We start from the raw sequence: 26,997 nt of genomic DNA on the forward strand, positions 1-26,997 counted from the left end.
CACGCGTGGGAGCCTTTAACCCACAGCGGTGGTATTTGGAGGTGGGCCTTTGACTAAGAATCCCAGCTGATGAGGTCATGAGGGCGGGGCTCTCGTGAGATTAGAGGTTTTCTACCAAGAGGAAGAAAGATCACTCTCTTTCTGCCTCGGAAAGATACAGCAAGGTAACTGTCCACAGTCAGGAAGAAAATCTCACCAGGAACCCAATTTGCCAGCACTTTGATCTTGGACTTCCCAGCGCCCAGAACTGTGAGAAATGGTTTGTTGTTTAAGCCCCCCTGCCCCCACTCCCTCCCACCGTTTATGGTATTTTGTTATAGCAGCCTGGGCCGACAATGCAGTGAGGTTCCTGGAACCGATGAATCTAAACCATGACCTGGCTGCTAAGACAATCCGTTTATTGGTTCTGTGACTCATCTCCCCAGGTGGACCTCCTGCCAAGTCTCCTTGAAAAGGAAGCGCCACTCCACTGCCGTTTGCCAGGTGGTGAACTCTTACAAGACTCCATCCTGATGTAAAATTGGACGTTAAGAATTTCTAAATAGTCTGCAGAGTATTAACCGAGATAACGGTCACCAAAACGAGTCATCTCACCTAAAAGAACTAGTTTCCAAAGTCTCCGAAGTCTTGGAATTCTTTGTTTTGTAAACATGTTTACAAGGACCACCACGTTGTTCAAAATGGAAATGACTCCAGTATTTAATACTGGGATTGTCCTTTCTTGAGAATGGATTTATGCTTCATAATGATTATCTACTAGACACAGAAATAGCATTTCTGTAACTCAAAATTTTTACCAGAGGCATTTAGCAGAATCGTGCTTTAAAAATATAATGATTTTTCATCTTTATTCTCCCCCCTTCAAAAGGTTTCCCTGCTCCTGATGTTTAACGTTATGCAAAGACGTGTTTCTGCCAATGAATATCACCTTATGGTTATGCTTCTGCAAATAGCCTGCTGTGAGCTGATAAAGGGATTAATGCAGCCAAAATTCTTAATCTGTGAAATTACAAATTAAATTCTCATATTAAAAATACCACCCTGAGGTATTTTTTGTGGTTTTAATTCCCCTCTGGTGTTCTGCATACATTGTGCGTGTTAATGACGGGGACAAGGCTGTCTCCGTCGGCAGCCTGCTATGGAGTGATAATGTGTAGGCATTTACTGACTGATAGGAACTGGATTTATCCACTGGCTGATAAACTAAGTGGCAAGTGGGTAATAAGTCCATATTAACAGAAAAGTACAGCTACAAAATTCAGGATTCATAGACCATCAAAATCCTGGCTTAAACGCAATCATCAAGTCAGATGGGATTGAGATGTTACCAAGGAGGAGTGATACCGAGTTATCCTAAAAGGATACCGAGTTGTTCTAAAAGGAAAACAAACCGGATGTTTCAGTTTGATGAGCCATAAACTAATAAGCCCATTTGCATCACTTCTTTTCAGTATAAAAGGAAGTATCACCAAATCATTATTTTTCCATAGGGATTTCATCTTTAATTTTTTAAAAATAGGGATAGCTAGCTGTTGGAATGGTCAGTGAGTAGACTTTTAGAAAGGAAGGAGGGCTGAATACAAAGTATGTAATGTTCAAAAGGGTTGACAAAGCTTAGAGGAGTAGTGGATTAGACATCTGTAGTCACTTTGGGGTGAAATGTTGCTGTGTATAACACGCTCCCGTGTACAACATGCTCCCACGTGCTTGTGTGCGTCACGCACAGGACTATTACACCCACGTTTAATGCGCACCCTTATTTTCCCTCAGAAATTTGGGCAGAAAAGTGCAGGCAAAATATGGGTAATTCAAATTAATTGTAGGATTATAAAAAACATTTAGGATCGGGATACCCAAGAGTAGTTGTTACTTTTATGACTTAGTTCCAAAATAAAAGGGTTACTGTTGTCAAGGTGAATCTGATACAATTCGGCGGGGGGAGTCCAAATTCCAAAAGATTAAGGAAATAACTGTGTATGTCCATGGTAAGTGATGTATACCAAAGGATTAATAAGTATATTATAAACATCTATGCATATATGCAGCACATTAATTTTAAGGTGATGAGAATGAGAATATGTCTAACCGGCATGTGGTAAGAACGTATCACCACTGAACAACATTCTTACTGCAATAGTGTTTTGTGAATTTTCACAAGAATTCTGTTTCACACTTTGGAAGAAAGATGAGGCCCTCCCAGACATAAATCCTCCCCCAAATATTTAAAATGTAATTGAAAGAGGCTGTGTAAACATGAACACTTTTGTAAAAGCAAAACAAAAACCCACCCAGGAATGTGTTTTGTTTTAAGAGATCTAGAGAAGATCTGTCTGCATGAACACCAAGAGCATTTGCAGTTAAAATGAATTATGTCTTCGTTTCTTACATGTCAATTCAGTGCATTAGCCAACTGCCAACTCTATTCGTCAGCTCACTGCAGAGCAGCCCTTTTTAAGTTTATTGTTAAAACCAAGATGGTCTCTGAGAATCAAACAGAAATGAATCATTTCTCCTCTGTACTGCAGCCCGTTAAAAAGTACTGTATGCATAAATATGTAAATCATATTTTCCTTTGCCTTTACGACTGCTCAGATCATTTTCTTGGACACACACGTAATCAAATACAAAGACTTGGGGCTGCAAACTGCACAGCAGAGATAGCAAAAAGGGAATCCATTTTCTTCCTGTGTCTGGTAAGCTGGCGTTTGAATGGCAGGGTTCCATTAAATATACACACACACAACCCCTGTCCCCTGTGTGTGCTCTCTCTCTCTCTACACACACTCACACCCACATAAATGTACATACGTATACACACACACAAACATATACACAAGCTCATAATCTTACACATGCACACACGCACATATAAACATCAATCTCTGTACATGCATGTTACACACAGATGCTAAAACCAGGTCCTTGCTTTGACCGGAAGGTGTGGATTCGTCCTACTCACTGTCAGTCAGTTCCCATAGCCGTGGGGGCAGGTCACTAAAATACTCGTGGCTCAAGGCAGCCTGTGCCGATAGTCTGTTCTTTGGGGAACATTGTAGGAGCTTGGAGGCCAGATCCTCTGCATGATTCACATAGCTGAGCCTGAAAATATGAGCACAAAGGAGAGAAATCAGACCAAACAGGAAAAGTCACTAAGTAAGACATAAGGCTCACCCAAATGTTATGGACTTATTTATTCCTGGCCAAGAAAACAAGTTAAATTACCCACTGAAAATAAACAGAAGGTGAATTCATGTTGGTTCTTAGAGTATATGTTACCCTAAACTGGCTTTTACTCTGGTAATCTTTGTCTCATTGATTTAAAATATTCCTACTATAAGCAAAAGGTTGATACTTGCAGGCTAGTACTAGGTCCAGAGGTAGAAGACTTCAGATGATAATTTATCAAATAGTTGCCAGAATTTGTTCATAAGATCCATGTAGTACAGACACATCTGGATACATTTATAGGAAAATTAATACAAAATAACTAGGAGAATTAAAATAAAACTGCTATTAAATTCTTTAGTTACTAAAGTTACTCTTTCTCTAAGAATTCACATTTTCTTACATTGAAGATAAAAGTATTGGAGTAAGTACCCTGTCAAATGTCAACAATCAAAATATTAACATGCAGGTTAACAAAGGGGATATGCTTAAACCTTATGGGGCTGAATCAATTCAAGATGACCTTTAAAACAACAGATAGAAAATATGTCTCAAGATGACCCCCCCACAAAAAAAAAGCAGAGCAGTCAAGTCCTCCATGTGGTACAGCTTTCAGATGGGCAGCAGAACACACAGCCCAGCACAGCCTTGCTTTTCATGGAATCTATTTCACGGGTCAGTGCTGTCAAACCCAGATAATTCACATACCGATAATAAAATTATCCCTGATAACGGCTGCCATTCATGGATAGTTGAACACATGTCAAGCACTTTACCGGGTACTTTTTGCACTCTCTCACCTACGATAGCCCACTAAGATAATTCTGGTCCCATCTAGTCACAGGAGAAGGTAAGAGGGAGTCAGAGAAGGTAGCGGGTTGCTCCATTAGCAGGCTGGGCGGATTCAAACTATCCAGAATTGTAACTCTAACATGGTAGGGGGATGTAAAGTACAGCACAGGGAAACAGTCAATAGTAGTGAAACAACTAGGTATGGGGCCAGGTGGGTACTGGACTTACTGGGGGCATCACTTCCTAAGTTCTGTAAATGTCTAACCATAGGCTGTACACCTGAACCAAACATGATATTGAAAGCCCACTAGAATTGAAAATAAAAATTTTTAATAAATAAAATGGTTAGCATTTGCCACGCTCTCAGATTGTTTTTAAAGGCTTTTATCCTTGGATTCCTGTGTTTCTGCAATGAGGTGCAGTAAGTACAGGCTCAGAGGCAGCCAGACAACTGTGAAGAAAGTTGCACCTGCCAGTGGGTATTTGTTCAAAAGCCCTGAAGCTACTAAACACACAATTAGCCACTAAACATCTTTCCTCAGTGACCAACAACTCTCCCCATTCCCCTCCTCAAGCAGCTTTTTAGTATTGATTTAAAATTGCTACGGGGGTAGGGAGGATTGAGAGTGGGGAAGAGGAAAGGAAGCAATGAACTTCAGTAGAAGACAAAGGGAAAAGAGCAAAGAGAAATATTACTCCAAAGATCCAACCAATCTAAATGGTCCCCCGTGAAGGTCTCATAGATGGGCTCAGTGTTTGGCCACTGCCATGGCTATTAAAAAAAAAAAACTGATCAGTAGGTTGGTTTTAAGTGTCTCTGCCTGGCAAAGAGAAGTTTGCCCACAGGAAAAGGAGGCATTGCCAAGATTCTCTATACTTTTTTCCCCCTTTCTTTTAAGAAGAGGCCAGGGCCATCCAAAGTGTCCTTTCCTCTTCCTAAGACTCTCTCACTATTATAAACTATTCATTGATATTTAAAAAATATGAAATGTAAAGCTTCAGGCAGGTAGACTTCATGCTAAAAACCGCACTTCCATTGCGCGTACAGTTTATATATAATCATGGTGAAAAACACACTTGTATCCACTTTCTATTGCTTCGATAGAACAGAACGAGGCCAGGCTGAGGCTAGACGTGCGCTTTGTCTGTCACAGGAACGACGAGCCACATGCTGGCAGTCCTGCAGCTCCAGGCAGCCATGACCACGCTTGGGGCCATGGCTTCACTATGTTGAAGAAATAGATTTGTAGTTGTAGCTTTGTTTTTGCAATAGATTGCTGGTCATGTTTAAATTTGTTTTTTATTAAACTTTTATTTATAGATTTTAGAGAGAGAGGAAAGAAGAGAGAGTGGGAAAGGAGAGAGAAACATTGGCTTGTTGTCCCACTTATTTATGCATTCATTGGTTGATTTCTATATGTGCTCTGACTAGGGATTGAACCCACAGCCTTGGCGTATCAGGACAATGCTCCAAACAACTGAGCTACCTGGACAGGGCTGGTCACATTTAAATTTTATACATATGTACCTAAATATAAGGCACTTACCAATATAAGACAATTTTATTTCTCATTTCCCAATCTTACTTTTCTTTAATAATGTCGATGAAATAATCAAATGCTTATTTGTGACATTCTGTATACACACAAATATATAAATTATATATATAAAATTTTAACTTAGAAAGTTTTCTGCTTCCTCACTTGCATTTCAAGAACCACTTTTATTCCAACTCTCCACGTGCATTTTCAACATCAGAGTCTTTGTCATTACCAGAACCACTTTTTGAGCTCATCTGAGTGGTTGGAGGCATGATACTTCCAGGATATCTTACTTGGAAGTTTGATCCCAAGCCATAAGCATACCTTGTCAGAGTGTTACAATGGCTGTGGCTATTGTTTGCAATCTCCCATTGTGATGGTAGATTTTTTACAATTTTCCTGTAATTCCATCAAGTCTTATTTTATATATTCTAAAGCTGAGTAATTAAATGCATAATAATGTAGCACTGTTATCTCTTCCTGGTAAATTTACTCATCAATCTTTTTGTAATGACTTTTTATTTTTAATAAAGCTTTCTGGGCTAAAGTTCATTCTTTTTCCTCATATTAATTTAATGACTTCTGGGTTTTTTTAAAGATTTTATTTATTTACTTTTAGAGAGAGGAGAAAGGAGAGAAAAAGAGAGGGAAAGAAACAGCAATGTGCTAGAGATACACCAATCAGTCATCTCTTGCACGCCCCCAGCTGGGGACCTTGCCCACAATCCAGGCATGTGCCCTGACTGGGAATTGAACCAGCGACTCTTTGGCTCCCAGGCTGGCACTCAGTCCACTGAGCCACACCAGCCAGAAGACTTCAATTTTTTTTTTAATTCACAATTTTCCTGACATACCTTTTATAACCCTATTACTTTAAAATTTTTTTGTATCTATAACTTTAAGGTGTCTTTTTCATAAATATTATATCTCTGGGTTTATACTTATCCAATTAAATAATCCTCATATTCTAAGAAAAAATTTAGTCCATCTACATTCTGTGATCACTGGTGTATTTATGTATGTATTTATTTTTTGATTTAATCTTTATTGTATTTTTTCCATTACCATTTAGTCCCCTTATACCATCCTCCCCTCAGCAATCACCACACTGTTGTCCGTGTCCCTGAGTCCTTTTTCCTTTTTTGCTCAATCCCTCCACCCCCAACCTATCCACCCACTGAGCTGTCATCCTGCTCTCCATCGATGGGTCTGTCCCCGTTCTCCTTGTTTGTTCAGTTTGTTCATTAGATTCCACATATTAATGAAATCACATGGAATTTGTCCTTCTCTTATTGGCTTATTTCACTTAGCATAAGGTTCTCCAGGTCCAACCATACTGTCGCAAAGGGTAAAATTTTCTTTTTTATGGCTGTGTAGTATTCCATCGTGTAAATGTGCCATACTTGTTTTATCCACTCACCTACTGATGGACACTTGGGCATTACTGATATATCTAAACTACTGCTACCCTCTTAATCTTGCATTCTATTTTGACCTGCTTTACCTTTCTTCCTTTCTCTACCTTTTTTGGATTGAATTTTAAAATTCAAGATTTCCATCTCCTGTTTTAGAAGTTATATATTCTATTTCCATGTGTTTAGTAATTACTTTTAACTTTTTAGTTTTTGCACTTCAATATTTATTTAGATATTTAAACTCTCATATTGAGTTTTTACAAAGCTGAAGGACACCGAGAAATTATTTCTCCCAAAGAACTACAATCATATATCCAGACAATATAAGCATGATTGAATTAACAGCAGTGCACAGTACCACTTCATCAATTACACAATAAGACAAATTGTCATGTATTCAAATGTAAAATCACACAGTTTAACAGGCATATAAAATGTTATATATATATATATATACATATATATATATATATTCAATTCATTAGCAGAAACTAACTTCTCTTTTGGGGGGCATATTCCATATGTCCTGCACAAGACAAGCAAACTGTTTTGCTAAAAACCCTTCAACGGTTCACTCCCACGCTTTTCTAGGCCCTCCCTTTTAAGTTGCACCCAAAGTGCAAACATTGAATCAGTGTTCAGACGTTTGTCTGGAGACAGTAAAGACATGTACTTCTGTACAATGTGGATTTTACATGAACTTTTCCACCAGAGGTTTGTGATTTTCAAAATGGAGGTTTTCATAACAGCACAGAATGAGATTTATAGAAAGACATTAAAAAATCATCACAGACTTGGTCAAAAGCCAACAAAATCAGCGGTTACACAAACCTGATGTCTACTGTTTTAAGTATGGGAGCTATAAACATGAAGTAGCAGGCAAGTAGCCATAAAAGCCCCACTCTCCATGTCTGAAACGAATGAAGGGGTAAACCACAGGCAATCGACACTGGTTTTCATAGTTCCTGCGATTTCAATTCTGTATGATATTAAAAACATGTAGGTATTGTGCCAGCTATTTCAGCACCCACTCTCTCTAAATTCCTGACATTTTGATAAGATTCTGGCATGGACCTAGATTTGAAGAAGATATGACTCAGTACTGCACGGTTTCGGGAAAGGTCAATTGATAAAAATGATAAGCAGGTCTTAAATGCTGAACAGCAAGAAACTTTTTGCTAAGTTTCCAACTAGGCTGTTCATAATCCAAACACAGAGGCTGAAATTCTGCCAAGCTTGAGGCCTGATAAAACTGCTTATCAATGCTCCCATGAAAGCTTCATTAGATTTATCATTCACCAAGCCTACATTTTGGCTAATAGTGATGATAAATTGAGTCCTGTCTGAAGGTCCATTTCCAAGGCAATAATATCCGGCAGCCCAGTTTTATTGATTGTAACGGTAATTTCTATGCCTACTGGTATGCATGAAGTGCAGCCAGATTTTAGGACAGAGCTTCTCCAAATACTAAAGTTGCTTGCTTTTAAAGCTCCATTCTACTTTTGTCTTAGGAACTCGACCACATGTTCATATTTTATTCCACCTTCAATTAATGCTAAGGCAACAAGCATTAGTGCTCTCCCGAGACCTACAACACAATGACGACAATACAACCGCCAGGTTCTTCGAGAAACAAGACAGAACTAATCAGTCATCTGTTTAGATGGCAGCGGGCCATCGGATGGTCAATCCAGACCGACACCTTCCTTCTCTGCACGATCAGTGCTGTAAGTTGCTTCACACAGTCTTATGTTGTGTTAATGCCACACATTTTAAATTCCTCTATAGTTTGTTTAAGGTCACACTAGTTGGACTGTCTTATGTATGATGGATGTCACAAGAGTTGGTCCATTGGAGCCATATTAATTAAGAAACACTTTACAGGATTACGAGAAAAGTGAAATAGTTTGATACAGAATACAGAAGTAAGCGAAGAATGATGTAGAGATACGGAAGTCCACTTCACTGTACTATACAGTTGAAGTTCTCAGTGCTTTGAGCATGAGGTTGGGCATACCGGGAAGGGAAATGAACCTCCTAGCAAACAAACAGCAGCTGCTTCTTAATTCAGTAATGAGGAGACTGAAAGGATGTTCCCTCAGGTTTAGGCCATCTAGGTTAGAACTCTTGCAAAACATTTTCATTTTAATTCAATCCTTTTGTGTCCCAGTGAAGTTCTTTTATGGAGCTTCTTGGTGGAATAGTAATGAACTTCTACAGTTTCACTTGTATGTATAGAAGTTATACTGTGTCCCTGGTAATAATCTCCACTTCCCATCAGAAACGTAATAAATATGTGGGCAGGAGCCCCACAGAACCACCCAGTCTGCGGCGAGCGATGTTCTCTTTTGGGGTAAGTTGGCTTAGTGCTTTGTGTATTTTTCAGCCATCAAGGATATCAGAAGAAATTTCCACACTTTTTACCCTCCTCCTCAGTTCTCCAAGTGAATGGCTCTTTAGCTTTTTAACATTTAACTTTAACTATTTATACTTAAACTTCGTCTTTACCGTCCTGCCAAACACTACGAAGAACATTGGAACACTTTAATTCTGATGAGATGGGTCCCATCTCATGTTTTTATTGTCTAGTATTTTATTTCTATTTTCTACACTTTTAAGGAACAGGTTAAACAGTTATTGTTATTATCCAGGCTTACCCGTGTTTATCATTTATTCAATCACCTTAGTTCTCATGTTTCAGACATTCTTTCTCAGATTATTATTTTTGTATCTGAAACACAAACTTTAAAAGTTCTTTCCATGATGAAAGAACTCAGTGGCAATTTCTGTTTTGTTTTCATATAGGATAATAGTTAGCTGGGAATTAATTCTAGGTTCAAAGCATTTTCTCTTAACTCTGAATATATTATTTCACAGGCTTCTGTTGTCTCTGCCTGATAGCTCTTCTCTTCTTCCTCAGAGGTCTGTTACTGCAATGTAAGATATTCTTTTGATTTAACCTGCTTGGTATTCACAGTGTTGCCTGAATTTGAAACTTCGCGTCTTTCACCAACTCTGGAAATAATCTCAGCCATTACTTTTAGACAATTGCCTGTCCCCAATTCTCTTTTTTCTCATGTTCTAACACCAATGTAATGCCACCTTATTAAATTTCCCATGTCTTCACGCGCTCTTTCCTATTTTCCGTCTGTTAGTCCCTCTGTCCTCATTGTAAGTAATGAGATCACAGCCATCTCCCAGTCCAACCAGTTCTCTCATCACTTGCATCTAACATGCTGTTTTCACTGTTCATTTTCATTCTTACCAGTTCTTTTGACAAATTTACGTGTTCACTTTGGATGGCTTCGGTTCAAGTTTTAAATTTGATGTTTTACTTCTTTACAACATTTTAAGTGCAGTTATGCTCTATGTCTCATAATTCCCAACAGCTGAAGTTCCGGGTGAGGGAGGAGTCCAGTTTTGTTGCTCATGCTACCAGCTCTCACTCCCGGTGACTTTTGCTCGTATGTTTTACAGTTCTGAATTGTGAGCTCATGTTTAGCTAATGTTAATCTTTGGGAATCCCGAGGAGGCTGGGTTAAGAATATCTTTCTCCACATACATTTTCTTCCACCAGGAGCCTTGGGGTTCTCTCAATAACTGGGCACTCCGTGTTCTTCCTGTTGGCTTCTGAGACCATGGCAGTGGTGCAAATTCTAACCCAAACTCGTAGAATTCTCAGGGGTGATGGTTTTGTTCCCATGCAGAACCAAGGCCAACACAATCAACTGGCTCTTGCAATCTCCTTTTGCTGGAAGAATTTTTTTGAGCCAGCCCATTACTGAGCTAAAGTGTTTTGAGGGTCTTGACTCTACCTGAGGAATCTCAATTCCTATGTTCCACCTGCTTCAGCCCCAAAGCCTTGTTTCCTGACCCCCTAAGTGGGTCCATTTCCTGTTGTAGCAACACTACCACAAGGCAGCTGCACTTAAGCACTTACTTATCACTCTGGTTTCTTCATCCTTGGCCCCTGGAGATTTCACTTATTTTCTTCTTGGTTCAGCTATTCATATATATCTGAACAGATGTGCTTGTGGTATTTTGCCCAATATTTTAGGTGATTTTTAGTGATGGTAGAAGATACTCCCAAATCCCCCGCCTCATAGGTGTATATTTATAATCTCCACCATCTAACTAGTTACTATAAAATAGCCTACACTTGTAATTTTTAGGTCTTTCTCCTTGGAATAATCACTAAATCAGTGTTGTTTCTTTGACTTTTTAAAAGAAAAAAAACTTTCTTTTAGATCACCTCTATTAAGCTTCAAAAAGGGGCTAAATGAAGTTGTTTCAGGCTACTGTTCCTTTACCACTTGATTTATAGATGACTATCAAATGCACCATCCTAAGTGAAAGATGCCAAAGCCTACATGATATATAATTCCATTTCTATGACATTCTGGAAAAGGCGAACTTATAGAAACAGAAAAGTGAGCAGTGGTTGCCCAAGGCTGGGGGTGGGAAGAGTTAACAAAGAACACAGAGAATTTTTTCAGATGACTCTGCATCTGGATTGAGAAGGCTGGGCATCGGGCCATCTAGAGATATGAGAGGGCAGGGTCAGGGGACCCATCAAAGAAGTTCAGTGGAGGGAGCTGTTTAGAGAGATGGGGTATGGCAGGTTTTTCACATGGAGCACTCGGGAATTAGGGGTGGAGTGCTGACCCTCTGTGAGTGGCTACATAGGGACTTCCATGTCTTGGGGGTGGGAGGGAGGGACCCTGATGCCACAAAAGGAATGTTCTGGCAAATGGGGAGATCCTACTGCCAATGGCAAGGCCATCCTTTTGACTTCAAGGCTGAGACCCAGGTCACTGAGAGGGGATCGGCCTCACATGACCAGAATCGCGCCCATCAGCTCAGAAGCGTACTCAGTGCAGTGTTCATGAGGGGTCACATAATCCTGGCAGCATGTGTGGGACAGGAGACTGTCGTCTTCATTCCATATTCGTTTTCTAAAAAGCGAAAGATGTGTTTGTGGAAACTCTCTGGGAAAAAATCTAAGAAATTTTTAAATTATAAATCTTCATGACAACAAAGAGAAACAATCCCTACTGAATTCAAAGTGTGTGTGAAGAAAATCTTATGAGTAACTTTCAAACAAATGCTTTTAATGTAGTTGAAAGTAAAGGAACACTGCTATTCTAACCATAATGAATTTTCATTTTCCTAGTCCTTATCCATGCAACACACACACACACACACACACACACACACACACACACACACACACACTTTACCTGCCTATACAAGGGTGCACGCCAAAACCCTGAAATTATCTTCTGGAGGGTGGGCTCCATATTATACAGGCTTCCCCCACTAGGTGAGTGTTATACAAACCCATGTGTATCAGTGTACCAGCTGGCATTGTTGTGAGAGGCTGTGTTCTGCTTCAGTAAATTTTTTTGGAAGACTCTTTCAATGTGTTTGCCCATTTCATGATGATGTACGAGCGCACCTGCCCACACTGTGCTGAGTGTTCAGCAATTTTTGACCAAAATGCGGCACAACCTCTATGCCCCTCCCTCTCTACTCTCCTGATATCACCCTTAGCAACTTTTTTTTTGTTTCCCTGAATGAAGAAAGTCTTCAAAGGGAAATGTTTTGCAGACGTGGGAGAGGTGAAACAAAAAATGGCAGAAGTACTAAAAGGCATCAAAATCAACAAGTTCAAAAACTGTTTTGAGCAGTGGAAAAAAGTCTTACTAAGTGTATTGCATCAAATGGAGAGTACTTCGAAGGTGCCTGAGGTTTAAACATGTAAGAATATACATTTTTTACAAATAAATTCCATTTTTTGTGTCCCCCTCATATATATATGGATTATATATACATAGATCATATATATATATCCATATGTATAATCTATGATGACAGATTATATGAAAGAAGATAACATGATTAGTGAAGAACAGCCTTTAAAGGCTCACCGAAATCTGTAAGCCATCCTGAAAACAGACAAAGAGCAAAGCAAACCCAGAATCTTTTGCCAGGCTAAAGAAGACAAAGTTGAGAAGAGGAAATTAAAAGTGGAGAATAAAAATGATGGTGCAAAAGGAGGAAGACCTGAGCTATAGCAAGGTGAAAAGGGCTACTTCCTATGAGGCATGGTTCCTGGCACAGTGAAGGGCACGGCATTTGTTGACTGATCAAGTGTTTGCTTGAGGACCGAGTATATCAACTGTTACACTTACAAAAGTTTTGCCTTACCGGAGAAACATACATTTAAAAATTAAAACATCATTATTTAGCACAAACACCTTAAGGTCATGTCGTGGTCCTTAAGGAACACTCAAAGTACACACTCTTCCGAAGGATGGCATTTTCTTTTTTTTGGAATGGGAAGAAAATTGTCTTTTTAAGGTTCCTTAATAAACTGGGACAGTACGTTTTTGCTTTTTTTCCCTTCCTTACACTGTTCCAAAAGATTCCCTCTAAAACTGATGACATGTCTGCTTCTAGAACAACTAAGATCAGTTACACTTTGTTCCCAGGAGTTGACTTGTAAATATCTCTATAAAAATCTTCATTGGGACTTATTAATGTTTTAGCTCATGAAAGCTGGAGATAAAGTATAGAGATGTAGTAGGTTCAACTTATTAGAGCATTCAATGGTGATACTGATTTCCATAGAAATCTTAAAAGGAAACAAAGGGGAACAAAAAAGTTCTAGAATATTCCTCACTTGCATTCCATGGTGGGATAGAACTACATACACTGTGTCTGAAGCATAGTAGTGTGCTTTGTCTCTTAGAGTTGGAATAGAGTGACTGGAGTGGGTGATGTGGAGGGTGTCCCTCTTCACACTTTACAGTCACACTCTTCACAGAGCAAAGCCACGGGTGGGATCCTTTCATTAGACAGTGGACATACTGTCTCTGTGCAAAGTTGCCGGCATGGGCACTGGCCACTGGATGATACAACTGATGTCTTGAAAATGATTTGTGAAGAAGTCCACCCACCCCAGAAGATGAGCCTGACTGTTTCCTCAGCTGTACTGCACAGACCTGTCAGGTGCTGCACGCTTTCTGTCTGTACATCGAAAGCAAAATGGTCACTTCATCACCTTCTTATCAAAGCTTCTGACACGGAGGGAGGACTGTGGTCATAAAACTGCTCTGATTTTTCAAAAAGTGGCTTATTTTTATAAAATAGGCTCAAATCTATTCATTTTGCAAAGAAGGGTCAGTTATTGGTCAAGTAGAACAGGAAGGGGATCCCTAACATTGGAATAAACTCTTGGGGGAAATAAAGACTAATATAAGGAAAGACGTAGGCCTGTGCAGTGAACTTCTCCGTTCACCGGGCCATGCAATGAAATGAGAGGCAAAGCTTTTAGTTACATTAATAATGGAGAGACATAAGAGTTGTTCAATGCTGAGATTTTCTTTGTCAATGCACTGCTGTAAACAATAAAAAACAAACAAACAACTTGAGATTAGTTTTTATGAGTTTTCCTAAACAGGCTGTGGTTCGGTGTGCATAGAAAATGGTTCAGTTCTCATTCATTTACTCTAGTGAGACCGTTTAATGACACCCTGTCCCTGCCAGTCATTCCCATCATGGTCAGCTCACCTGACTGTCAAATGAGTATAATGATAATGTTATTCGTAAGGACCTCCACAGATACAGAGTGCTTTTGCATGTATTATTTTATTTGATCCCGAGAATCAAAGGGTCATATTTACAAAATGGGGGGCATCCAGATTCTGACTCTCAAATTTAGAGTCCATTACATTCTCTGCCAAAGATTTATTGCTGAAATGTATATATACTGACAACTTGATAAATCCTCTTAAACAAGCAACAGCCAGCCTCAGTGAGGCCCCAGCCCCTGTACTTCTTGTTAAGTGGCCCCAGGTCCAGCACTAGCAGCAGCCAATCTAGATTCACAGTGTGGCTTCACTTAGGAATATCCAAGCCCAGCACAAGTAGCAGCCATCTCAAACTGCTCTATAGCCCAGGCAGGGTGGCCCCAGGCAAAACACAGGTGGGAACTGACCTTGGCCTGTACCACCTGGGAAAACTCAGAGCCTGCCCACCCAGTTGGGCAGCTACAGACCATGTTGGAGAACCACCACCCTGCCCCTGCACAGCTGATCCTCCATGGAGGGCAGAGGTTGGTGGTCACAGCCAGTCCCGGCAGGTGACTGGCCTGGGTAAATCCCTCCCATTGACCTGCCACCATTAACAAGGCTCAACTACAAGAAGAGGGTGTACTCAGACCACATGAAGGGCACACCTTGAGTACTGAGCCTGGGTGATAGGGGAGGCTGTGCCACTAGACCCTACAGGACACCTACTACATTAGGCCATGCTACCAAGACAGGGAGTCTTAACAGCTCTACCTAATACATAGAAACAAACACAGGGAGGCTGCCAAAATGAGGAGACAAAGAAATATGGCCCAAATGAAAGAGCAAATCAAAACTCCAGAAAAAGAACTAATCAAAAGCGAGATAAGCAATCTATCAGATGCAGAGGTCAAAACACTGGTTATAAGGATGCTCAAGGAACTTAGTGAGGACCTCAGCAGCATAAAAAAAGATCCAGTCAGAGATGAAGGACTCACTAATTGCAGTAAAGACAGCTTACAGGGAAACAACAGTAGAGTGGATGAAGCTAATAATCAAATCAATGATTTGGAACATAAGGAAGCAAAAAAAAACAACCAATCAGAACAAGAAGAAAAAATAATTAAAAAAAAAAGGAGGACACAGTAAGAAGCTTCTGGGACCACTTCAAGTGTTCCAACATTTGCATCATAGGGGTTATAGAAGGAGAAGAGAAAGAGCAAGAAATTGGAAATCTATTTGAAAAAATGGTAAAAGAAAACTTCCCTAATTTGGTGAAGGAAATAGACATGAAAATCCAGGAAGCACAGAGAGTCCCAAACAAGATGGATGCAAAGAGGCCCACTCCAAGACACATCATAATTAAAATGCCAAAAGTTAAAGATAAAGAAAGACTCTTAAAAACAGCAAGAGAAAAGAAATTAGTTATATACAAGGGAGTTCCCATAGGACTGTCAGCTGATTTCTCAAAAGAAACTTTGCAGGCTAGAAGAGATTGGCAAGATATATATTCAAAGTCATGAAAAGCAGAGATGTATAGCCAAGATTACTCCAACCAGCAAAGATTTCATGTAGAATTGAAAGGCAAAGAACTTCCCAGACAAGAAAAAACTGAAGGAGTTCATAATCACAAGACCACTACTGTATGAAATGTTAAAGGGGCTTTTTTAAGAAAAAGAAGATCAAAACTATGAACGATAAAATGGCAATAAATACACATCTATCAATAATTGAATCTAAAAAAGAAACCAGCAAACAAGAAGAACAGAGACAGAATCATGGGTCCAGAGAGTATTTTGACAGTAGCCAAATGGGAGGAGGATGTGGGGGAATGGGTGAAGAGCTGAGGGGATTAAGAAGTACAAGTAGGTAGTTACAGAATAGCCATGGGGATGTAAAGTACAGTTAGGAAATGGAGTAGCCAAAGAACATATACATGACCCATGGATGTGAACAATGGTGCGGGGATTGCCTGAGGGAGTGGGGAGTGCTGGGTGGAGGGGGACCAAGGGGGAAAAATTGGGACAACTGTAATAGCATAATCAATAAAATATAATTAAAAAATAAACTCTATATATGCCAAGCTGTATGTCACCCAGTTAGTAAAGGGATTATTGGGTTATTTTAATATTTTCCATTAGAACACCTTACATTTTTCAATATTTCTCTCTTCCTTTAATTTTGAACTCCACTATTGTAGAGAATATTCTTTCTATATTCTTGTTAACACCCCAACTGCCCGATATTAAATAAATAGAACAAGGAGCATATACCGTTAACCTGGACAAGATGAAAACTCCCCGAAGTCCATCACACTAACCTGCCCAGCTAGGGTAGGTCTCTCCTTCAGGTCTACCCCGCACTCCGTACACAGTCGCCCTTGCAGTAAACCCGATCTGGTGGAAAAGTACAGAAAGTGCTAAAGAGCCCTCAGCAGGATGTTTGGAAAACGTTAGCACCGACACTCTTAAGGTTTTTATAAACTGCCAAAAAGCGGGCCAGTAAAAGGAAAACATTAAATTCTTGCTTTGGATTTCAAAGCTCAGCTAGATATTTACCCCAAATTTTCTAGCTTTGATTTTTTTTACTATTTTTCCTGGAAAAAGAGATGTCATTGAATATGTAAGTTTACCCTGAAATCAAAAAGAGGGTGGTCTGGTTTAAAAAAGTTGGTAAACTTATGAAGTAATTATATTAGCCTTTCCAATGTACTAATATGAACCTATAGATTTTCATATTTATAATTCATAAATCCATTGATGTAGATATTATCATAAAATATTTAAAAGCTAGTGTAAGTGAACTTGATGTTATATTCTTTTCAATCCAAGTCCTTGTGTACATATTTAAACTTATTTTTACTTAATAGCCACAAAAGAAGATCACACATCCACTCAGCCGCTTATGGGAAAGGATCGGTTAACTACTTCACTGCATTGTGGATTTTATAAGATTTTATTTATTTATTTTTAGACAGAGGGGAAGGGAGAAAGAGAGGGCAAGAAACATCAATGTGTGGTTGAAAATTCTAAATTCACCAGTCAGTGTAGAATATCCTCAAAACCAAAAGGCTGTGCAATCAACAGAATTGATTTCCAGCGTGCCAGTTATTCTGCTTACAGTTCCATCCAATCATAAACACTAGACCTTCAGAACCACATGATCTTGCCCCATATGGAATCCCATTGTTACCCGAAGGACATCAGGTGACTCGTAACCTTTCCAACATCTGGCTATAGATCAGGATAAAATTAATACCCTCTCCCACTTCACAGGACTGCTGTGAAGATTGACCTTCTCCTACTATACCTTGCTTAAATCTTATTATTTCACCTATTTCACAAGTTTTCAGAACATTTTTAGGACATCAAGAGTGAAGCAAAATAAATTGCCAGTGAATTTTCTACCCATGTGGTGTTACTGAAATTCATGCTATTTAGAGAATAAAGATTATCCAATTTTTCTGAATTCACAGTAGTTGATGACAGCACTATTTCATGTGAAACAGATGACTCTCATTTTTGATGATAAAAGATGAATCAGGAGTTTAAATTCAGATCTTCATTTATCAAAAAAAATCAATGCACAGTAAACCTTAGCTATGGCTTATGTTTTACGTTCGGAGGGATAGATTATAAATATTTAGTTCCAATTGCATGGACAGTGGGTAAAACACTTCACTGTAAAATTGCTCCTGAAAAGCGTATTGGTGCATCTGTATTACAGTAAATCAAGCTAATGGAAATGGTAACTCACAGCCTTTCGGTCCTCTGAAACCCTACAGAAGTTATGACTCTGGCCATCAGAGGCCAGCTTGGGAGGCTGGTGCCTGCCTCACAGGAATGGTCCCATGTGTCCCTCCACTGTAAACAGTGCTAAAAATAGCTCCCTAGAGGTATCCTTTTGCTGTGATATTACTTTGCCAAAAGAGATGGAGAAAAAAAAACTCTAATCCTGAACAAAACCTCTTCAAAGTTTATGTTCTCAATAAACCTTTCACTGAGAACTGAAAATATAACTTGGTAATGCAATAAATACCCTAACAAATATATCAGATTTTTCACTTAATGCTTTTTACAGGCTTAAACTGAACGGAGTAAAAGGAAGTCACCTTTTACAGTCTGACTCCTGCAGGAAGAATGCCTTGCTGTTACGCTTTTTAAAGAAGGCATGGTAAATTTCTATCAACTTTGGCGCATCTTGGGGCATGATAAAAGGAAGAAAAATACCAGTGCAGTTAACATTCCACAGAACTCTTCCTTCACATGTTTATTTCCTTAGAGACTGGACATGATCCAAGATAATAAGAGAAATGTAAAAAGGAAAGTATTTTTTAAGTCAAAAGATACAGAGCTTAGCATCCTATGATGATATATGATAAATAATGTTTCCCTACTCCTTAAAAAAATAACTGTCTCGCAAAGATATGACATGGTTAGGATTGGAGGAAATCACCAATAACAGTTCTCTCACTTAAGCCAATGTGAAGGAAAATTCAGTGAGGTCAGAGCTTATGGCTTATTGAAGTTTAGTTCAAGGCAAATGAGGAATGGATTTGCTCGGGACTAATTTCAGCTCCCTTCTCTTACAACATTGAATCTGGGATTTGAAACTATCTGAGTTCATCATGATGTAGAGAAGAAATGGTCTGCGTGCTTATGTCTGAAACAAGATTTGGATTAAGACTACTGAATGGTCGGGCAGCCTCTACGAGGGCCTGATGCTCTAAGAAGAAAAATCAAAATACCTTTTAGTACCTATGAATAAATACGACAAGGAGCCTCCTGTCTGTCTCTGTCACGCAGTGTCTTCCAGGCTGCACACTGAGCCAACTCCCTGTTGAACTATCTGATCTCTGATTCTCACAGTAGACATGGCACACCAGCGAATGACACCCTTGTTCTAAATACAGCTGTGGGAAGGTAGACAAGGGAGATGAAGCATGTATTACGTGCCAGAGACTTTTCACGTGTTCTTTCTCTCATTCTACACACCTAGCTATGAGGTGATTCTCATTACCCCTCAGCACACACAGGGGAACTGAGACTGAGAGGAGGAGCAATGTGGCAAGTGCAGGGAGAGTATGTTAGGCGTCTCAAGCGCTGATGCTGTCTTCGCCAAGTCATCCTTCTGAAGACTCTGTATCTTACAGTTTTCTCACTGTAAAAGTAAGATACGATCACTCCAGAGAATCTTAAAAATCTTGAAACGTATAAAAGAAAATAAAAACATGTTATATGTCTGCCTGTCATCCTGAGATTATGACTTTTTTTGTCAGTTAGGTTTACTCTTGTGTGTATAGGTCTGAGCGCATATATAAATTTACTTCTTTGTAATTTTTACTACTATGTACATTTTTTCCCATGGTAAAATTTCTTCCTAAAACCTGAATTTTAAAAGCTCTCTTCGAACTCCTGAGAGTCAGACTTATATCCATTTTGAGGTCATTTTAGCTTTTCATTTATCCCCTAGTCATCAAAAATAATTTTTACAACCAAAAAATTCAGATCCATAAATACTGTATTCTGTTGAGAGTACATGTTTTTTCCCCCCACTTGGGGTATTTACATTGATTCTCACTTTGCCAGTCAATATTCCTTTAACAGTGTAGTTAGTTTTACCAAATCTCTTTTCCTATGCAAAAATATGGCAGGCACTTTGCATTAGACCAAGTCCTAATGATGCTCTCAGCTCTGCGGCTCTCAGTCTATGGACGCCGTGATGAAATTTCTTCTCCACTTTACCACACAGCTTTCTTAATACACTTGCACTTATAAAGTTGGCTGCACCAAGAACTTCCACTAAATAAGAAGATAAGACTTCAAGGAGAGGAAAACCAACAGTGGGTAATTATTGCACACCCATGAGAACAGCTATATTGGAACTTCTATTGGAATTTTTGCATTTTCTTAAAAAAAACCCAAATATTTATTATTACATAGTTTCAGGTCAGAAATGCTGACGCAGCCTAACTGGGTACTTCTGGCTCAGGGTCTGTCACAAGCGGGCAGTCAAGTGGATGTCCAAGGCTACAGTCATTTGGATCTTGACCGGGCCTGGTGAATCCACCCCCAAGGCGGCTCGCTCACATGGCTGTTGGCAGGAGGCCTTAGTTCGTCACCACGTGGGCTTCTCCATGGGACCATTAACGGGACGCGGCAGCTGGCTTCCCCACAGCGAATGATCAGAGGGCGGGCAGGGATGCAGAGAGTCAGAGCTAAGACAGGAACCTCAGTCCTTTGCAACCTAACCTCAGAAGCAGTGTGCCATCATTTCTGCAGTATGCTCTTGGTCACCAAGACCAGTCTGGTGCAACACGGGGGGAATACCCAAGGGTGTGCAGCCAGAAAAGGGGGACCATTGGGGTCATCTTGGAGGCTGCTGACCATGCTGATGATTATAAAAGACACCTGTTTTTTAAAATTGTGGTAAAACATATATAACCTGAAATTGGCCATTTTAATCATTTTTAAGTGTGCAATTCAGTGGCATTAATTATATTCACACTATTATTGAACCCTCACAAATACCTATTTCAAAACTTTTTCATCACCCCAAAGAGAAACCCTATACTAGTTAAGCAACATATTTTATTATTAAAATAATGTGACAATAATATTAAAGATAATTTTTGGAAAGCAGAAAAATAATCACCCCAAATTCTACTACCCTAACACCATTATTTTCATCTTATATATTACATTTTAGTCACAGTTCACAGATATAATTCTACAGTTAATGTTTGTATGTATATAATTTTTCATTCTGCTTTTTTTCAGAAAACATATGAGACATTCTTTGTGCTTTCAGAATCTTCATGATACCGTCTTAACACTGTCGTGTAATATTCCACTGGGCTCATGAATCATGACTTACTAAACCCTTCTCCACTCCTTCAATCTTGGTAAAGTTAGTACCAAGTCTTTTTTAAAAAATTTAACATGCAGTTAGGTAATGAGAATTTTGGGGTAACTATGATTTTACTCTGTTGATTCACTCCTTTGGGAGGAACACCAAAGAGAGAAATTACTAGGTCAAAAATATAGTATCCCAGGCTTCCTGTTGGAAGACAGGTGAAATCCCAGCTGTAGCCTAGGGCGCCATGCCGCACCTGACCTTGGCCTCCAGTCTGCAGTCTCCTGTCCTCTCCCCTTCCTCACACTCGCTCTTCTCTGACCACTGAGCACCTTCGTTCTTCAACTCCTAGTTCTAGAGTGCCTACTATGTGATGGGCTCTGTCCTAGGTGCCAAGAATATAGAAGTAAACAAAATGGTCAAAATCCCAGCCTCATATGGCTTACAGTTTGCTAGTGCTATTCCTTTTTCTCAGATTGCCCTCTGTTATTGTTTTCATGTATTATCACTCTTTGAGATGACTTTGTTTATTTTATTACTTGTTTATTGTCCTCGGTACTCTAGAAGGTAAGCTCTATGAGAACAAGAACCCCATCTGTGCATTTCCAACTGCCCAGAACATTCAGATGATGTTAAATTAAATTCTTCAATGTGTCACAAATGAATATGTTACAGCTTATAACACATTTCCATAACGTTTTCCTCATTGTTTACCAGTGTACAGTGCCCCTGGCAGTAAATAAATGGGCCCATTTTTCCATGACCTCCACAGCGTCGGTGTTTGAGGAGGAGGAGGCTGTGGGTCTGGGGGAGGGGTGCTCATGAAGCACTGTTTGATGGACAGCACACACTGAGCTATCTTTTGACTTTTTAAGATATTGCATTAAACTTTTATTTATCTTGTTTACTCTATTTCAGGCAGGGCACCACCATAAATTCTGAGTCCCCAGTGAATGCCTTACCTGCCTCACCCTAGGCTCAGCTCTGCTCTGTGTAAAATGACGAATGAGGGATTTATTTATAGATTTGCTCTGAGGCTATGATATAATTGAAGACAGGGAAATCAACTTTCTAAAATAAGCTTAACTGTTCCTGTCTGAAAAATAGGGAAAACGATTTGAGCGTTCTCTACAGGATTAAATTAGATAGTGCGGACGAAGCACTTGGCCTGCTGCCGGCACACGCGTGTGCACCGCAAACAAACGCAGCTGCTTGTATTCACAACCAACATTGCTGCTATTTCTCCACCACTTCTATGCATGTAAAACATTAAGCTAACCCTACTAAGTGCGGTAAAACAAGTATTTTTAAAGGGGAGTTTGGAGACTGGGTGAAAGAGGTGAAGGGATTAGGTACAAACGGGTAGCTGCCAAACAGTCATGGGATGTGAAGTGCAGCACAGGGAATACAGTCAATGATACTGCAGTAACTGTGTGTGCGGCCAGGTGGTATTGAAACTATCGGGGCAAGTATGTGCTTGTTTAACCACTATGCTGTACACCTGCAACTAACACAGAATAATAGTGAAAGAAGTAAATAAAAAGTGATGAAAAAATATTAATATTCTCTTCCAAATGAGAGTATATATCCCTGAAAATCCTCTGGTAGAAAACACCTCATTGTGAGATTTATAACAAATGGGAAAAATAGGAGGATTGAGGTCATGAGTAAATTTATACCAAAAATATCTCATAATTCTTAAATCTTCATTAAAATAAAACGATGATAGGTATACTCCAGGACCTGCCTCTTAATTTTTAGAAGATGTTGCCCATGTGTACTGCTGTGTGTTACGTACCAAGGCGTACTCCCCTCTTCGCCCGTCTCCACTTCATTCCAACTGTGTTTGCCCTCTTTCTAAATGCCCAATGTCCTCCTCATTTTATGGCTCAACGGGATTGCTCCCTGCTTCCCGGGCCTGTCTCACGTGTCTGGATTTCCTCCTGCTGAGCAGGCACTAGGATGCTGACCTCCAGTCAGGTTTATCAAGACAACAGTGAGAAAGCACGCCTTCTGTGCAGCCATCCTCGTTCTCCCTCGCCTAGTCCCAACCCTTCAGTTCCAACGGTTCCCAAAGAAGTGACTCGCAAACATCTGAACCAGAGGCCTCAGAGCTGTGGAATATCAGACGGACATCCACTAGAATTCTGAGTAAGTGTAACCTGTGTTTGGAAGGGATTACTGTAACTTCATATGTAGCTGGGGCTAATGCTAAAGCTGGTATGGAGAAAACATTGTTTTGTTGTTGTTGTGTGTTAGTCTTGTGGTTCAAGACCTGGAAAGTAATAATTTATTCTGCTCTGTGATGTGATGTATACTACCAATATGAGAGGCCATCAGAGAAAAGATTTTTTAACTCTTAGGGGAAAAAAGTCATCCATTTCCATCACAAGATATCATTTCCTCCTACATTAGAATGTGTAATTTAAGGAGTGATTTTTAGCAAGAAATCATCCGGATGTATTCCAACTCAAAAAGATATGAAAACCGGTATCTTACATTCTTCTCTAGTTTCCAGCCCTTGCCTTTGACTGTTCAATTTGTCTTAGTACCTAGATGAACCTACATGATTGCATCTCTATTAACAGATAATCTTTTAAAGTGCTTCTGGAGTGCGCAGATGGCATTCCCAACACAGAAATAGTTGCTACATTATGGAGACTTCAGTCTATACCTGAGGTAACTCACACGTCCATTAACAGGGAGCCTACCAGTCTGAGAACAGCAGGAACCCCGCTTTGTGCGTGGGAGCCCAGTCCCACAGCCCACTCCTAACAAAGTATCGATGCTGACAAGAACTTCATGACCTTTCTGTCTCTCTTTTGCTCTGTTGGGCCCTGTGGTGTAGGCATGCCTATGCTTCCCCAAGAGGCTGGTCTCTTAAAGAACTGTGTGACTCCCGAGCATCCCTGCTTTCCTCTCTCACTGCATGGAGGAGGCTGTGGATCTGGGGGCACAGGTGCTACAAAGGGTGGGTTGATGGTGAGCACAGAATAGTCTGAGGCTGTCTTTACTGAAAGCCAACACAACCTTTGAGTTACACATTCCTTTATTCTTGCCTTTAACTCGTGTGGCTCTTTATAGAAAATGATGTATAACGGAAGGATGCTGATGTATATCCCTGGTTTAAAGAAACCCAAGTTGGCATGATGGCTAGAGCTGTTTGTCTCCTTGAGCACTAATTTTATCTTTACAGCTGAAATAAAGATAAATGAATAGCATTGAAAAGCTGCACATTTATTGTCCTTTGGGGGTCCAACTACTTATAATTACTGGAAACGTATAGTGAAGAGTGTTTTCCGGCATGTCTGCAACATGAGGCAGAAGCTAGTGGCAGGACACAAACCATTAGACAAAACCAACAGTATCAGCACAATGCAGAACACTGAAGACATGCATTTGCAGACCATGTGTAAAGATATAGAAGCATTTAAAAAAAAAATGATTACTTAGGTTTTCGCAAGAACATTTCAAAATATTGAGGTCGCTTCAGAATGGATGAAATAAAAACAGGCTTTATTTGTAGTCTATAAATAGTTATTTTACCTATCTATCTATCCACCCATCTGTCTGTGGAGGTGGGGAGGGGGTGCACATGCACTCCAATTTAGGAAATATGCTAATTTTTATTGAACTTACATGTAGCTTGGCAGATATTTGCATATGTCAGAAATTTGTTTCTGCATTTAGAAAATAACTATATACAAAGAGGAGACTGAGCTTAGACCCAGAAGTGGCCTACACCCACGGAATCAGAGCTGCTGAAATGCCACGCTTTGAAACGCCATTCTGGGTACCCAAGAGAGATACGTTCAATATTCAACAAAATCGAAGAATTTGAAAACTGAAAATCTCTCAGATGTTCTGAGAGAGGAAAAAATCTTGGAGATGAGTCAGAGGATTTGGATTTAAGCCTACAGCTATATGAGAAAAAGTAAGCAAGAGAATAAAAGCCTGGGCAGTCAGTTTTTAGCTGCAAAATCTAATCTACCTCACAATACATTTTGTTACAACATGTGCTGTGAAGTGACCAGAAGCCATGCTCTGTTCTGCACTGCCCAATTCGGTAGCTACAAGCTCCATGTGACTGTTCAAATTTAAATTAGTTAAAATTAAATATGATAAAAAATTGGGGTCCTCAGTTGCACTAACCTCATTTTAAGTTACTTGAGAACCACATGTAGCGAGGAGCTACTGTACCGGGCAGAGCAGGTACAGGACCTTTCCACTAAGGCACAGGATCTGCTGGACGATGCTACTCCATTATCCTTAAGCAATCTGCTGCAGCTTCCAGACATTTCTAAAATTTTTAAAAAGACGTGTAGTTTATACACTGGGAGGATTTGATTCTCTAGATGAAGAGGGGAGATTGGATTGACAGACTCTGTGAATGTATTTATTGGGAAGAGCGCTGGGTCAGGGATTACTCCAAAGATGAGCTGGCCAGTAAGAAAAGGAGCTTAAAATCATGACGGATAGAAAATGTCCCTGTGGAAATGTTTTTCACCCCCTTGGGAAAAATAAGAGACATTAGAATTATTTCCACAATCCCCGCTAAAAAGGAAGGGATGTGAGGTAGCTGGATTCTAAGAGAGGAGAGGAAAGCCTCTTTTGACCACCAAATAAAATTAGAACTATGGGTATAATTCGACTCAAATTCTAAACTTCAGTCCAGGGTGACAAGAAATGGGAGAAAAATGGAAAATCCCACTTGTATTTATCTTTATAGATAAAATGATGTGCTTAGTTCCACTTGGTGGCAAAGGCATGGAGCGTCGTGTAATCCTCAATCCAGCAGCCTCCAAGACAGCACAGCCAAGTCATAAAAATATTTGCCAGCAGAGGCCGAAAGTGGCAGAGAGGGGAAGACCGTCAAAGCGTGAGGCAGCTCAGGTTTCTCTACTGGAGATATGTGACCCATTTTACTAAAGCAAAAAAAGGCAGCTGCTTATCTCATCTTTTATGGTGGTAAGTAGTTGTCCTCTAACCTCCCCCCCCCCCCCCCGAACATGCTGCCCTCTACAGGACACACAAATCCACACACATGTAAAGATATGCAGAAATCAGGGTTCAATTATATTCGAAGTAGTAGGATCAGTAGTAAGGTGGGATAGAAAAGAGGGGAGGAGGATGGTTACATCTGTTGTCTGAAATGCTTTAGGCTCAAGATGAGAGACAATGAACATTTATCAAGCCCCTAATAAATCTCACCTCTTGAGCTTTACATATGAGAAACCATACATAGTACTCTAGTCCTACTATGGCATTTTCCCTCAGAAATTTAGCAGTGTATGTCAACAGCCATTTTTCTTTTGTTTTAACTGGAGAGAAGAAAGTATAGAAGAAAGAGGAAAAAGAATGGTTGATATGGTTTGACAGCTTTCACTAATATTTCCAAAGTACATCGGTTTTGATAGAAAACTCAATGCATTGAAACTAGGCTCTGTGTTGGGAAATAAAAGCCAACACATTTAAATGAATCCAAGATACATGATTTTATCCCTGCTAAAAGTTTAGTCTTTTAAACCTTGGCTGCAGTAAAGTGGGCAAAATCTGGCCTCAGCAACGAAAACTACTCTTCGTCTTTACTGCAAATCAATTCTTCCCCAACAGTCGTGCCATAAACACACACACACACACACACACACGCAGACA

The 26,997-nt window shown here is 39.8% G+C and overlaps 1 protein-coding gene across 5 annotated transcripts in view; it reads right to left on the bottom strand.

Annotated features, from left to right (window-relative positions):
* CDK14 (cyclin dependent kinase 14) overlaps positions 1-26,997 on the bottom strand; it is a 537,492-nt gene that overhangs the window by 84,213 nt on the left and 426,282 nt on the right. For all 5 annotated transcript variants that reach the window (XM_024577248.4, XM_045185274.3, XM_045185273.3 and 2 more), the window contains one exon: positions 2,960-3,099. In XM_024577248.4, coding sequence (XP_024433016.2) covers positions 2,960-3,099 — 140 coding nt within the window. The remainder of the gene's footprint in view (positions 1-2,959; positions 3,100-26,997) is intronic.

Source organism: Desmodus rotundus, chromosome 6 (genome assembly GCF_022682495.2).
Source record: "Desmodus rotundus isolate HL8 chromosome 6, HLdesRot8A.1, whole genome shotgun sequence".
Lineage (NCBI taxonomy): Eukaryota > Metazoa > Chordata > Mammalia > Chiroptera > Phyllostomidae > Desmodus > Desmodus rotundus.